At 42.0% G+C, this 16,073-nt stretch overlaps 4 protein-coding genes across 16 annotated transcripts in view; 2 read left to right on the forward strand and 2 right to left on the reverse strand.

The window, feature by feature from the left end:
* Positions 1–16,073, forward strand: part of PIGL (phosphatidylinositol glycan anchor biosynthesis class L) — a 679,575-nt gene that overhangs the window by 382,315 nt on the left and 281,187 nt on the right. The window lies entirely within an intron of this gene.
* ZSWIM7 (zinc finger SWIM-type containing 7) overlaps positions 1–16,073 on the reverse strand; it is a 145,411-nt gene that overhangs the window by 65,987 nt on the left and 63,351 nt on the right. The window lies entirely within an intron of this gene.
* The window catches only part of NCOR1 (nuclear receptor corepressor 1), a 188,758-nt gene that overhangs the window by 11,679 nt on the left and 161,006 nt on the right, over positions 1–16,073 (reverse strand). For 11 of the 12 annotated variants that reach the window (XM_050763372.1, XM_050763376.1, XM_050763371.1 and 8 more), the window contains 2 exons: positions 6,826–6,969; positions 4,944–5,086 (listed from right to left, as the gene is read on the reverse strand). In XM_050763372.1, the coding sequence (XP_050619329.1) occupies positions 4,944–5,086; positions 6,826–6,969 (287 nt within the window). The remainder of the gene's footprint in view (positions 1–4,943; positions 5,087–6,825; positions 6,970–16,073) is intronic. The other variant, XM_050763366.1, reaches the window with a different exon arrangement.
* LOC126939458 (60S acidic ribosomal protein P1-like) lies at positions 89–3,379 on the forward strand. Its single transcript, XM_050764819.1, has 2 exons — positions 89–107; positions 2,481–3,379. Exons 1-2 carry the CDS (start codon positions 89–91, stop codon positions 2,897–2,899), a joined length of 438 nt encoding a protein of 145 aa, XP_050620776.1. The 3' UTR covers positions 2,900–3,379.

The following is a 16,073-nucleotide window of genomic DNA, read 5'->3' on the forward strand; positions in this document are numbered from 1 at the left end:
GCCCACCTCAGCCTCCCAAAGTGCTGGGATTACAGGCGTGAGCTACCGTGCCCCACCACAATGAAATTTCTAATGAAACCACAGAACGATGGACTCTTACCCAAGGGGTGAGCACATTAGAGAAAAGGGAAGAGTGCATGTGCCTAGAAACAAACTTGATTAGGGAGGCTTTAAACTGACAGAGGAGAAAAGTCTTCAGAAGAACTAGAAAACAATGGCCATGGATGATAGTCTTCTTATGGGCCAGGTGACTAGGTAAATAATTTGAGCCTGAAATAGCAGAGCCTTGTTATCATGAAGTGTGTGGAATAGGAGTCATTCATTCATTCGATAGATATTTAATTGAGCAGTTATTTGGCTGAATCGTAAGATTACCTTCTTATTGATCAGAAATGGTCAGATGAAGACAATTTCCTATAAGTTAACCAATGATAATCCTTAGATACCACATTTGCAGGATACCCCTTCCTTTGCTTATGGAGCTTACAGTGCAGTGTGGTACTTGCTGAGGCCAAATTAGAATCACCTGGGTAGCTTAGCAAATTGTCTACATTCCTGGGGCCCCATAGTTCAACTATTTAATAAGCAGTCCAGGTGACTGGTACCTACTGTTGAGCAAGAATGTGGTAACTGCTCAGAACTTAGCAGAAGGGAAGGTAGGCATGTGAAAGCCACTGTGGAGGCCAACTTGACAGGAAGAGGTAACTCCCATCAGGAGGCAGAGAGACCAGGATAGTGACAGCCAGAGTAAAGGTAACTGTGGTAGGGAAGCAGGAGGAACTTTTTGCGTGGGGAGGTAGAATATGAATTTAAGTTTAGATACTTAAGGAGCCAGTAAGTTAGTCAAGAAGTAATGAGGTCTGCAAAGATATGTAAGTAGAGCTTAGTAGGAAACGCTGGACTACAGATACAAATTTGGCAGTTTTCAGCATACAGGTGACCATTCAAATCCCGAGTAGATGAGATGACTCAGATTATAAGGCATGAGGAGAAAGGAGCTAAGAAGTGAGCCCTGGGGAAAACTAACAGTCAAGGGCCAGGCAAAGCAAGACTGAGCTTCTAAGGAGACAAAGTGGCCAGAGAAGTAGAGAAGAAACAGGAGAACATGGCATCAGAAAGCCAAAAGAAAGCATTTCAGGGAAGGAAAGTGGTTCACTGTGTCAAAAGCTGCAAAGAGATCCAATAAAGTAAGTTTTAAAGCATTACAGTTTCCAAAACAATAAAGTCATTGATGTCCTTGGGAACACTGGATTCGGATACAACGAGCTGAAGTGAAGCTGTGTTAGCCGCTGATGGCTTTCATTTAGTTCTGCTTCCCAGTGAAGGCTAAATGTGCCATGGTGGGCCCAGGAGCCTACTGGTTCTTTAGTATAAATTCTCCTTTCCACCATGAAAAATAGTTCTTGCAATAAAAAAAAATCCCAGACTCTAAAGCAATTCTGTTAGTACTTCCCTTAAGACATAATTATCTCCTGTTAAAGTTAGGTACTTGTTTCATCATACAGCTTCAGGGAGTAGAGACCATCTGGCATACTAAAACACCCAACATAGTACACTACTCAAAACATTAGGCAAGAGAGGAGAAACTATAAAGTAGGCTTCTTCATTTCAAACATGGCATTTCCCTGTCGAGAGTTTCCCACTTTAAGGAAAGATAGACTAGCAGATGAGAGCAAACCACACAAAGGTGAAATGATTTGCATCTCAGTTCCCGGCTGCACTGAGATCTCTAGCTCTCCATGCTCACACAGATTCATCTATGAGTGCCGAAAGAATTTGAAAATGAGAGTATATTTTTGTTGGTGACACTTGAGGAGCTGTAAATAATACATTAAACTGTTGAAGACTGGAGACAGAAAATAGTAATAACAATATTTTTTTAAAAGAAAGGTGGCCAGACACGGTGGCTCATGCCTGTAATCCCAGCACTTTGGGAGGCTGAGGTGGGCGGATCACCTGAGGTTGGGAGTTAGAGACCAGCCTGGCCAACATGGAGAAACCCCGTCTCTACTGAAAATACAAAATTAGCCAGACTTGGTGATGGGTGCCTGTAATACCAGCTACTTGGGAGGCTGGTGCAGGAGAATCACATGAACCCGGGAGGCAGAGGTTGCAGTGAGCCAAGACTGCGCCACTGCACTCCAGCCTGGACCACAGAGTAAAACTCCATCTCAAAAAAAAAAAAAGAAAAGAAAAGAAAGGGTATCTGTAAGCCTGATAACAATTTTGGTCAGCATTCTAAAATATTTGTCTTTTAGATTATTTTGTTGCCACCTAAACAGAGAATCTAGTAATTAAGAGCGAGGACAAGTTCAGAAACAGAGTGGCACAGATCTAAACATGTATCACAGTGCAAGGCCCCCCACTTTCCTTTCTTTTGACAGGGTCAGGAGACTAGTAGATGGTAGATCACAGAAATAAAGCAGATCGCCCTTTCCTCAGCTGCCGCCACAGTGCTCAGTCCTTCCAAGGAAGCTAAGGCCACGGTGGGGTGAGGCCCTCACTTGATCCAGCGACTAGCACCACATCCGGTAGTGCCAGCCCCACACTCGCCTGCGCCCTGGCCTCTGTCTCTGAGCTTGCCTGCATCTCCTCAGCCCTCACTCTGCATGGCAGTGAGGTGACCATCACAAAGGATAAGACCAATGCTCTCATTAAGCAACTGGTGTATGTTGAACCTTTTTGGTCTAGCTTGTTTGCAATGGCCCTGGCCAATGTCAACACTGGGAGCCTCATTTGCAATGTAGGGGCTGGTGGACCTGCTCCAGCAGCTGGTGCTACACCAGCAGGAGATCCTGCCCACTCCACTACTGCTCCTCCAGCTAAGGAGAAGAAAGTGGAAGCAAAGAAGGAAGAATCTGAGGAGTGTGATGACATGGGCTTTAGTCGTTTTGACTAAATCTCTTATAATGTGTTCAATACAAAGCTGAACTTAAGAAAAAAAAAAAGAATAAACCAGACTATGGTATACCCAAAGTCTTTCTATCACAGGGACTGAGGAAAAGACTAATAAGACTGGGGGATAGTACTGAGTGTGCTGAGAGAGTGCTGACAGGGCACGAGGAGGTTCTGATTAATACTTGCATATCAACCCAGAGGAAAGGTTCTGCCACAGAGCATTAGGCAGGGTATTTACCAACAATCTGCCTAAGATGCTATGAGTATGGAACTGTTAGAAGCCAGCTGGTCCATCATTAGCAACATGGACTCTGGAGTTGGAATGCCTGGGTTTCATTTGAACAGCAGCCTCATTACTTACTAGATATGTAACCTGTTCCGACTCTTAAACTTGAGTATGTTTCCTCATCTACAAAATGGAGATAATTGTCATGTGTAATATGTAGGGTTGTTGTGAGGAATAAATGAGATTATATCTACACGTGCTTAGAATAGAGCCTACCACATAGTACATGCTAGATAACCTTTTGCTACCATTATTACTGATTTTATATTTTATTTTATTTATTTTATTATTTTTTTTGAGACAGAGACTCGCTCTGTTGCCCAGGCTGGAGTGCAGTGGCACGATCTTGGCTCACTGCAACCTCTGCCTCCCAGGTTCAAGTGATTCTCATGCTTCAGCCTCCCGAGTAGCTGGGATCACAGGTGCACGCCACCATGACCAGCTCATTTTTATATTTTTAGTAGAGACAGGGTTTCACCATGTTGCCCAGGCTGGTCTCAAACTCTTGATCTCAGGTGATCCACCCACCTTGGCCTTGCAAAGTGCTGGGATTACGGGCGGGAGCCACCACACCCAGACAATTTTTGTAATTTTTTTTTTTTTTTCTTGAGACATCTCACTCTGTGGCTTAGGCTGGAGCGATCATGGCTCACTGCAGCCTCAATTTCTCAGGCTCAGGCGATCCTCCCACCTCAGCTTCCCATGTAAATGGGACTACAGGGGCATATACCACTGCACCCAGCTAGTTTTTTATATTTTGTAGAGACGGGGTCTCCCTGTGTTATCCAGGCTAATCTGGAACTCCTGGGCCCAATCAATCCTCCTGCCTTGGCCTCCCAAAGTGCTGAGATTCCAGGTGTGAGCCACCGTGCCTGGCCAATGTTGTATTTTTACACTGTGAGTTTATCAGAGTTGCATATGAATAGTGAATGAATCAACTCAAGACCAGAAAGACACCGGTAGGGTAGAAAAAGTAGTTGGACTGGAGCAAGCACAGACGGACTTGGACTTGTCCTATACTTGGAGCTAGTTATTGCAAAAGTAGAGCAAGGGCAAGGCGTGAATTAAAAGTAGCCCAAGACCTTGACATCAACATTCATACTAAGTACTTAACAGTGTACTTCATAATTTAACAGTGTACAGGCTGCCAACACAACAGCTAATAGTCTTAGGCTAGTTTAAATGCTACTTTAAATAATCTTAGGCGAAAAATGATGAATTTAGCATAGATCATATTACACTACTCTATTTTGTATTACTCGAAACCGAGTGAAAGGCTAGGCTAAATGTTTTTGGTGGAGAATAATTGAGATGGTAGGGGTACTAAGAATGAGGACATGTGATGCACAGCTGATGAAACTGGGGACATTGATTGAGAGGACTCATGAAAGACACGTCTTCAAATATCTGAGGAGATGTTACGTGGGGATGGGCCCAAATGGACAAAAGGAAGACTGACGGGTAGGGGAGAAAGAAAAATAAACTATGGAGAGTTAATCCATTCCCACGGAAAGAAAAGTAACCTAGACACAGATTCCTTCAAAGAGAAATGGCACAGCTTCAGAAAGGGGCGAACTCCTGCTTCCTAATTAGAACTCTTCACGGGCTGGCAGACACTTGAGAAGGAACTCTAGGATCAGATGTGTTGGACAGATGTCCTGTAAAGAGCCTTCAAACTCAAGCATTATAGGAGAGGCAACACTGGAGATCATTATTAATGCATGTTTTATTTGGGGTTCATGAAAGAAATCCCACTTACCCATATCAGAGTCACCTCCACCAGAGGAGTTCAACTTACGAAAAATCTCCTGCTTCTTTGATTTAACCATGGGTGATGTATTTTCAAGCTTGGTGAAGAATGAAGGCAAGTAGCTTATACTCCCTGGTGAGCGGGAATCATTCCTGTTAGGGCCAAAGTTAAGTATATTACAACCATGTACTCCTAATCCTGGGGACATTCCTATCAATGATAACAACAGTCAGAGAGTACTTAGAAAACTACTGCCTCCTTATCCCGTGTTTGTGGTTACAGCCCTAAGAAACAGTATGTAATCATAAACCACTTAGTACATCATTTGAAGATAAAGGATTTAGCTCTCAAAATGAAATCATAAAATTAGAATTAGAATGGAGATAATCTAGAGCAGAAATTATTCGGAAGGAATGAAGAAGTAGCAAATGAATATTAATAGGAGAACTCAGAAACAGCTTATCGTGATGCCTTCTTAACAGCACAAACATTAATATATTCATGGTTACCACCTAAACTGGGAACTATTTTACTAGAATTAGTTTTAAGTAAACTACAATTAAAACTAATAGCACACTTGCCTATAAAATAGCAAGAACTCATATCTAAGCAATCAACAGCTGGACTGGAACACAACAGTATAGGAATAAAACTGCCTATTTGTTAACAATCATTTGTTAAGCCACCTAACAAATGAGCTGAATTTAATATAAAGAGTTTCATATTTTATTGGCAGCTTCCTATACTAACACATTTTAAAAAACAAGTTTCCCCTAACAGCTCAAGGCCACAAGGATCTAGCTAGAGCCAGAGCTGAGAACAGAGAATATAGGTTATTGACAGCCTAATCCAGTCATGTGGATTCATTCATCATTCAAATACAAGAACACTTACTCTATGCCAGGAAAGACAATTAAGGTGATAGGAACAGGAATAAGACATGGTCCCTGTCCTCAAAACACTCATAAACATAGGGGGAAAGACGTAAATGTATAATAAAATTGAACATCACTCCCTCTCCAAAAATGGATTTTCTTCATTTCATTGAAAAGTACCAATATCTGTTTAGCTCCCTAAGAATAAATGCAATAAATTAATAGCAACACATTGTAAGAAAGGCACTAGCAATTTGGAGTTAGACCTTCGTTTAAAACTGGCCCTTCCCCATTAGTATCAGTATGACCATGAGCAAGTGACAGGTCTGGCTTTCAGCGCACCAGTGAAGGGTTCAGCATTAGGCAAACTGTATGACTATGGAATTCAGGGAACAATAAACAACATGATTTGGACAGAGATTCCAGTGTAGGGGTGATGCAGAGGGAAGTGACGCTGAATGGGCAGCATACACCTGGTCATGCAAGAACTCAGATGCCATGCTAAAGACTGGGTGCTGGATTCTGCATGAGTTTTAGACAAATCACCCAGGTGGAGGTATGGAGATTGACTGGAAAGGAGCCAACTCAAAGGCATCTAGTCAAATGGGGATAATAATTTAATAATTAATAGGGTTGGGGTCAGGGTTAGAAATAGGTAACATTAAATCTTTTCAGAGTCCACAGTGCTTGGTATACAGTAAGCATTCAAATGTTGGCTGAATCAATGGATGACCCTTTCCCCTAGACAAAAACATTTAAAAAAATATCTAGAAAGACTTAATTTCAAGAATAATGAACAAATATTTTCTAACCTATTTAAATGTGATATTATAAATATTTTCTTTTTGCTAAAATCCACTAGCATTAAATCAGTAGGAAAACAGAGACAAATGATCCTCTGAGAATGCCATCCAGACATAAAAGCCCAAAGGAGAAAAATGGCACCAACTGAAGGAAATGTTAAAGCATAAGCACCCGCGCCAGGAATGGCTGCTGTCACTAGGAAGTGCACGTACCTCTGCTCTGCAGGCTCTGCGCCCCTCTGAGACAACAGCAGCAAGCTGTCCTGTTTCTCATGCACAACTGGAACCTGGGGTGGGGAGATCGGCTCGTAGGGCTCCGAAGAGACGTGACTCCTCTCTGGGGATTTTCCAGGCCTACTATTGTAACGTGAAATATTAGATTGTGTTTCAAAGGCACACCTGAGACTTACCTAAACAGAAACTTGTTAACTCATGACTTCATTCAGGAGAAGGAGCAAAAGCTGCCAATTTCTATCAGAAAAAAAGTTACCTCAGGTATTCACTATATACATATTTCAAACAAACCAACAAACAAAAACCACTGTGTTACTGCCACTTGACCCATGCACACCCCGTGGATCAAGGAGTCACGTCATCAGACAGTGCTGCCCGGGCAGCAGCAGTGGCAGAAGTTGCGTCCTTGAGGCTCCCCACATGTACTTCAACGTCAGACGCCATCCCACCCTTGGCTCCTTAGGAAAACCCTTGTTTCCTACCTATTGAGGTTTTCCTACCTATTTTGAGTCATGACTGACCAGTTCTTTCATCATCAAGTTAAAGATAAAGGACTTCAGTACTAAACTGACACCCAAGAAGTTTTATCAGGTGAGTCAACTTATGTTCTTTTTTTTTTTTTTTTTTGAGACAGAGTCTCGCTCTGTCACCCAGGCTGGAGGGCAGTGGCGTGATCTCGGCTCATTGCAACCTCCACCTTGCGGGTTCATGCCATTCTCCTGCCTCAGCCTCCTGAGTAGCTGGAACTACAGGCATCTGCCACCACGCCCGGCTAATCTTTTGTATTTTTAGTGGAGACGGGGTTTCACCTTGTTAGCCAGGATGGTCTCGATCTCCTGACCTGGTGATTGGCCCACCTCGGCCTCCCAAAGTGCTGGGATTACAGGCGTGAGAGTCAACATAGGTTCTAGTTACACTGTATTATGGCAGAGGGGTTCTCTGCAATTTTATATTTTTTCTCTGGATACCATTTGGTAAGAATAATATAAGATAGACACACTATTTAGCTCCCACCCATTTCTCTCTCTCTTTTTTTTTTTTTTTTTTTTTTTTGAGACAAGAGTCTGGCTTTGTCACCCAGGCTGGAGTGCAGTGGTGTGATCTCAGCTCACTGCAACCTCTGCCTCCCAGGTTCAAGCGATTCTCCTGCCTCAGCCTCCCGAGCAGCTGGAATTACAAGCGCCCACCACCACTCCCCGGCTAATTTTTGTAATTTTAGTACAGACAGAGTTTCACCATGTTGGCTAGGCCTCCTGACCTCAGGTGATCCGCCTGCCTGGGCCTCCGAAAGTGCTAGGATTACAGGCATGAGCCACCATGCCTGGCCCGTTTATCTTATTATTACAATTTTTATTTTTTAGAGACAGGTTGACCAGGCTGGAGTACAGGAATGCAATCATAGCTCACTGCAGCCTCAAACTCTTGAGCTCAAGTGATCCTCTCACTTCCATCTCCTGAGTACCTGGGATTACAGGCATGCATCACCATGCCCAGCTTATGTTTTTATTATATGTTTTATTATGTCTGTGTGGCTCATTTTTAATTTTTTGTAGAGACGGGGTCTCACTATATTGCTGGCCTCAAGCAATCCTCCCACCTCAGCCTCCAAAAGTATTTGGAATTATAAGCACCTGGCCCCACCACACCCCCAATTTTTTTTTTTTTTAAAGACAGAGTCTTGCTCTGTCACCCAGGCTGGAGTGCAATAGCATGATATTGGCTCACTGCAACCTCCACCTCCCTGGCTGAATGAATTCTAGTGCCTCAGCCTCCCAAGTAGCTGGGATTACAGGTAGCCACCACCACACTTGGCTGATTTTTGTAGTTTTATTAGAGACAGGGTTTCACCATGTTGGCCAGGATGGTCTCAAACTCCTGACCTCAAGTGATACACCTGCCTTGCCTCCGAAAGTGCTGGGAATACAGGCGTGAGCCACCACACCCAGCCCCCCTGAAATTTTTTGACATAGTGATTATGCATATTAAAGCCACCTGTGACTTTCAACATCTGAATTATGACTATAACACTAAAGCAAAATTATAACATGATTTGTTATGGCCTTTCCCAGTCAGTCCATCCAGTTATTCAAGATAGCCACTTTTTTTTTTTTTAGTTGTTTTAGTGTTTACCTCCAAAACTTGGTAAATAATCTTAAACATGTTTTTGATTTATAAAACTTGAAACAGAATCTGTTAACTCTCTTTCATGAAAGATGAAGAATTTGATTTGCCTTCTCTGTTGCTGCCCATTTTATTTTTACTTTTGAGACAGGGTCTCCCTCTGTCACTCAGGCTAGAGTGCAGTAGTATGATCACTGCTTACTGCAGCCTCAAATTCTGGGCTCAATTGATCCTCCCACCTCAGGCTCCCAAGTAGCTGGGACTACAGGTGCATGCCACCATGCCTGGGCAATTTTATTTTTTAGTTTTTTTTGTGGAGATGGGGTCTCACTATGTTGCCCAGGCTGGTCTTGAACCCCTGGCCTCAAGCGATCCTCTCACCTTGGTCTCCCAAAGCACTGAGATTAAAGGTGTTGGCCACCGTGCTGGCTTGCCTATTTTATTTTAATTTTGTGCATTTTGCCTTTACATAGCATACTTCAGCCTTTTATATTTTCTTTTTTAAAAATGAAGAAATTAGTACACATACCTTTACTTCTACCTCTCTTTCCTATGCAACCCTCAACTCTCAATATCTGTCAGCCATTTTTATGATTTATTGCCTCACATCCTTTTCTAGAACTACAGAGAAACTCCTCTGTGTTTTGCTTATAAAAATCACTCCATACAATTCCAATGGAAATGGAATAACCTGCTCCTGGAGTACATAATAAAATAAAGGCAGAAAGCAAGTTTTTTGAAACTAATGAGAACAAAGATACAACATACCAGAATCTCTGGGACACAGCTAAGGCAGTGTTGACAGGGAAATTTATAGCACTAAATATCCACATCAAAAAGAAAGATCTCAAGTTAACAAGCTAACATCACAACCAAGAGCAAACAAATCCCAAAGCTAGCAGAAGACAAGAAATCACCAAAACTGCCAGGTGCAGTGACTCACACCTGTAATCCCAGCACTTTGGGAGGTCGAGGCAGGCAGATCACCTGAGGTCAGGAGTTTGAGATCAGCCTGACCAATGTGGAGAAACCCTGTCTCCACTAAAAAAATACAAAATTAACTGGGATGGTAGTGCATGCTTGTAATCCCAGTTACTCGGGAGGCTGAGGCAGGAGAATTGCTTGAACCCGGGAGGCAGAGGTTGCAGTGAGCCGAGATCGCGCCATTGCACTCCATCCTGGGAAACAAGAGCAAAACTCCGTCTCAAAAGAGAAAAAAAAGAAATAACCAAAACTGAAGCTGAACTGAAGGAGGCTGAGACACAAAAAACCACTCAAAAGATCAACAAATTCAGGATCTGGTTTTTTTTTCTGTTTTTTTTTTTGAGACAGTCTCGCTCAGTCGCCCAGGCTGGAGTGCAGTGGCGCGATCTCGGCTCACTGCAAGCTCTGCCTCCCTGGTTCACGCCATTCTCCTGCCTCAGCCTCCCGAGTAGCTGGAACTACAGGCACCTGATAGCACATCCAGCTAATTTTTTTTTTTTTAAGTAGAGACGGGATTTCACCGTGTTAGCCTCTCGATCTCCTGGCCTCGTGATCCGCCCTCCTCGGCCTCCCAAAGTGCTGGGATTACAGGCGTGAGCCACCATGCCCGGCTTCAGGATCTGGTTTTTAGAAAAAATTAATAAAACAGACCACTAGTTAAGACTAACAGAGAAGATTCAAATAAACACAATCAGAAATGACAAGGGGAATATTACCACTGACCCCACAGAAACACAATCAATCATTAGAATATTATGAACACCTTTATGCATATAACCTAGGAAATCTAGAAGAAATGGATAATTTCTGGACACATACACCCTCCCAAAACTGAACCAGGAAAAAACTGATTCCCTGAACAGACCAATAATGTGCTCTGCAATTGAGTCAGTAATAAATAGCCTACCACCCAAAAAAAGCCCATGACCAGACACATTCACAGCTGAATTCTACCAGATGTACAAAAAGAGCTGGAGCTATTCCTGCTGAAAATATTCCAAACATTGAGAAAGGACTCCTCCCTATCTCATTCTATGAGGCCAGTGTTGCGGGAAGTCAGGGACCCCGAACAGAGGGACTGGCTGAAGCCACAGCAGAAGAACATAAATTGTGAAGAGTTCATGGACATTTATTAGTTCCCCAAATTAGTACTTTTCTAATTTCTTACGCCTGTCTTTATTGTAATCTCTGAACATAAATTGTGGCGATTTCATGGACACTTATCACGTCCCCAATGAATATCCTTGTGATTTCCTATGCCTGTCTTTACTTTAATCTCTTAATCCCATCATCTTCTTCGTAAGCTGAGGAGGATGAATGTTGCCTCAGGACCCTGTGATTGTGTCAACTGCACAAATTGTTTATAGAGCATGTGTGTTTGAACAATATGAAATCTGGGCATCTTAAAAAAAGAACAGGATAACAGCGATGTTCAGGGAACAAGAGAGGAACTTTGAACTGGCCGCTGGTGAGCCGGACAGAACAGAGCTATATTTCTCCTCTTTCAAAAGCAAACAGGAGAAATATCGCTGAATTATTTTTCTCAGCAAGCAACATCCCTGAGAAAGAGAATGTGCCCTGAAGGTAGGCTTATAAATGGCCCCTTTAGAAGCGTGCAGTCTTTTGTCTTTTATGGTCGAAGCCGACAGGATGAAATAAGCCCTGGTCTCCTGTAGTGCTCCCTGGCTTATTAGGACGAGGAAAATTCCTGCCTAATAAACTGTGGTCAGACAGGTTGTCTGCTCTCAAACCCTGTTTCCTGATAAGATGTAAACAATGTTATCACTGTTTTGGGCACAGTGCCCGAAACTTCATTAGCAATTTTAATTTCACCTCATCCGGTGGTCATGTGATCTTGCCCTGCCTCCATTTGCTTTGTGATATTTTATTACCTTGTGAAGTATGTGATCTCTGTGACCCACACCCTATTCATGCACTCCCTCCCCTTTTGAAAATCGCTAATAAAAACTTGCTGGTTTTACGGCTCGGAGAACATCACGGATCCTGCCGACATGTGATGTCTCCCCCGGACACCCAGCTTTAAATTTCTGGCTCTTGTGCTCTTTCCCTTTATTTCTCAACCCAGCCGAGACACTCAGGAAATAGAAAAGAACCCATGTTAAACATCGGGAGCAGGTTCTCCTGATAGGCCAGCATCATCCTGATACCAAAACTTGGCAGAGACACAACAACAATAAAAAGAAAACTTCCAGCTAATATCCTTGATGAACATCAATGCAAAAATCCTCAACAAAATACTGGCAAACCAAATCCAGCAAAACACTAAACAGCTTATCCACCACAATCAAGTAGATTTTATCCCTGGGATGCAAGGTTGGTTCAATATATACAAATCTCAATAGATGCATAAAAGGCTTTCAATAAAATTCAATGCCCTTTCATGTTAAAAACTCTCAGTAAAGTAGGTATTCAAGGAACATACCTCAACAAAATAAAAAGCCATATATGAAAACCCACAGCCAAATCATACTGAATGGGGAAAAGCTGGAAGCATTCTTCTTGAAAGCCAGCACAAGACAAGGATACCCTCTGTCACCATTTTTATTCAACAGCCTATTGGAAGTCCTCACCAGGGTGATCAGGCAAGAGAAAGAAAGAAAGGGCATCCAAATAGAAAGAAAAGAAGTCAAACTATCTCTGTTTGCAGAGGCATAACCACATATCTAGAAAACTCCATAGTCTTAGCCCCAAAGCTCCTTAAGCTGAAAAACAACTTCAGCAAAGTCTCAGGGTACATCAGTGTGCAAAAAAAAAAAAAAAAAAAAAAAATCACTAGCATTCCTATACACCAATGAGAGCCAAATAAGGAATGCAATTTGATTCACAACCACCACAAAAATAATAAAATACCTAGGAATACAGCTAACCAGGGAGGTGAAAGAGCTCTACAAGGGGAACTACAAAACACTTCTCAAAGAAATAAAAGATTACATAAACAAATGAAAAAACATTCCATGTTCATGGATAGGAAGAATCAATATCGTTAAAATGGCCATACTGCCCAATGCATATTACAGATTAAATGCTATTCCTATTAAACTACCAACGACATTCTTCACAGAACTAGAATAAACTATTTTAAAATTCATATAGATCCAAAAAAGAGCCTGAATAGCCAAGGCAATACTAAGCAAAAAGAACAAAGCTGTAGGTGTCACACTACCTGACTTCAAATTATAATACAGGGCTACAGTGACCAAAACAGCATTGTACTGGTACAAAAATAAGACACACAGACGAATGGAACAGAACAGAGAACCCAGAAATAAGGCCTCACACCTACAAGTATCTGATCTTCGACAAACCTAATAAAAACAAGCAATAAGGAAAGGATTCCCTATCAATAAGTGGTGCTGGGATAACTGGCTATCACATGCAGAAGATTGAAACTGGGCCCTTTCTTTATGCCATATATGAAAATTAACCCAAGATGGATTAAAGACTTAAATGTGAAAAACAAAACAAAACAAAACAAAACAAAACTATAAAAACCTTGGAAGACAACCTAGGAAATGCCTTTCAGGACATCAGCAGGGACAAAGATTTCATAACAAAGACACCAAAAGCAGCTGGAACAAAAGCAAAAACTGACAAGGGGGATCTAATTGAAGACCTTCTGCACAGCAAAGGAAACTATCAACAGAGTGAACAGACAACCTACAGAATGGGAGAAAAATTTTGCAAACTATGCATCTGACAACGGTCTAATATCCAGCATGTATAAAGAGCTTAAACAAATTTACAAGAAAAAACAACTCCATTAAAGAGGAGGCAAAGTGAGTGTGGTGGTGTGCGCCTGTAATCCCAGCTACTTGGGAGGCTGAGGTGGGAGAATCACCTGAGCCTGGGAGGGTTGAGGCTGCTGTGAGCCGAGACTGCACCACTGAAATCCAGCCTGGGCAAACAGAATGAGATAAAAAAAGAAAGTGGGCAAAGGATATGAACAGACACTTTTCAAAAGAAGACATATATGCAGCCAAGAAGCCTATGAAAAAAAAGCTCAATATCACTGATCATTAGAGAAGTGCAAATCAAGTCGGGTGCAGTGGCTCATGCCTGTAATCCCACCACTTTGGGAAGCTGAGGCAGGTGGATCAACTGAGGTCAGGAGTCCGAGACCAGCCTGGCCAACATAGTGAAACCCTGTCTCTACTAAAAATACAAAAATTAACTGGGTATGGTGGCAGAAGCCTGTAATCCTAGCTACTCAGGAGGCTGAGGCAGAAGAATCGCTTGAACCTGGGAGGTGGAGGTTGCAGTGAGCTGAGATCGCACCACTGCACTCCAGCCTGGGCAACAGGGCAAGACTCTGTTCAAAAAAAAAAAAAAAGAGAGAGAAGTGCAAATCAAAACCACAATGAGCTACCATCTCACACCAGTCAGAATGGCTACGAAAAAGTGAAAAAATAACAGATCCTGGAAAGGTTGTAGAGAAAATGGAACACTTATACACTGTTGGTGGGAGTGTAAATTAGTTCAACCACTGTGGAAGGCACTGTGGAAATTCCTCAAACACCTAAATACACAACTACCAATCAACCCAACAATCCCATTACTGAATATATACCCAAACAAATACAAATCATTCCATTATAAAGACACATGCACATGTATGTTCACTGTAGCACTACTGACAACAGCAAAGACATGGAATCAACCCAAGTGCCCATCAGTGATTGACTGGATAAAGACAATGCAGTATATATACACATCATGGAACACTATGGAGCCATTAAAAAGAATGAGCTCCTGTCCCTTTCAGGGACATGGATGGAGCTGGAGGCCATTATCCTTAGCAAACTAACGCAAAAACAGAAAACCAAATACCACGTGTTCTCACTTATAAGTGGGAGCTAAATGGTGAGAACACACGGACACATGGAAGAAAACAACACACACTGGGGCCTATTGGAGGGTGGAGGGTAGGAGGAGGAGGCTCAGGAAAAAATAACTAATGGGTACCGGGCTTAATACCTGGGTGACAGAATAATCTTTACAACAAACCCCCACGACACAAGTTTACGTATATAATAAACCTGCACATGTACTCCTGAACTTAAAATGAAAGTTAAATAAATAACTAAAATGAAAACCAGTTGATTCTGTTTTCTAACACCACAGATTGTGTAAACATTTTCATCAGGAATGGACCATGGCAGTGCTATATAGTTTTCCATTTTTCTTGATAATTGCATTTCTTTTCTTTTTTTGGTTTTGTTTTGCTAACAGGGAATAAATGTGCTTTCATCTTATCCTTAAGGTTATCCAGCTTCTTCTAATGACTAAATTATGCAGTTTAGGGGTTGGGGCAAGCGGGGATAAAAATGAAACAAAACTCGTTATACACTGATGATTACCAAAATTAGGTGATCGATTCCTAGAGGTGTATTATACTTGTTCTCTCTACTTTTGTATGTATTTGAAAACTTCCACAATATTTTTTTTTTTTTTAAAGAAGACCATCTAGCTTCTCATCTATATTCTTCTTTCTACTCTTTGCTCACTTCGATGGATTGGTAGGTAGGCTGGAGAATCACTTCTGCTACAAATTTCTCTTTTTCAGGCTCTGAGCCATGGCTTCCATTACTCTGGCTCATCTGTCCTCTATGTCTTCCAAGTATTTGCCAGAATCTTTGATCTGCCAATATCTCAGTCTTGTTCTCAGCATTCTTTTTTTTTTTTTTTTGAGACGGAGTCTCATTCTGTCACCCAGGCTGGAGTGCAATGGCATGATCTCAGTTTCAAGCGATTCTTCTGCCTCAGCCTTCTGAGTAGCTGGGATTACAGGCACCTGCCATCATACCTGGCTAATTTTTTTTTTTGTATTTTTGTAGAGACGGGGTTTTACCATTTTGGCCAGGTTGGTCTTGAACTCCTGACCTCAGGTGATGCCCCCACCTTGGCTTCCCAAAGTGCTGGGATTGCAGGCGTGAGCCACCATGCCCGGCCTTCTCAGCATTCTTAAATTTATTTCCCTTGTGCTTGTTAACTATAATTTAACATGTGCTAATATTTAGTCTACCACTTTGAAGCAAGAATCCTGCATCCACTTTATTTTAACCAAACACAGACTATCAGGTAAGAAGATATGCTCTTTATCC

This window comes from Macaca thibetana, chromosome 16 (assembly GCF_024542745.1).
Source record: "Macaca thibetana thibetana isolate TM-01 chromosome 16, ASM2454274v1, whole genome shotgun sequence".
Lineage (NCBI taxonomy): Eukaryota > Metazoa > Chordata > Mammalia > Primates > Cercopithecidae > Macaca > Macaca thibetana.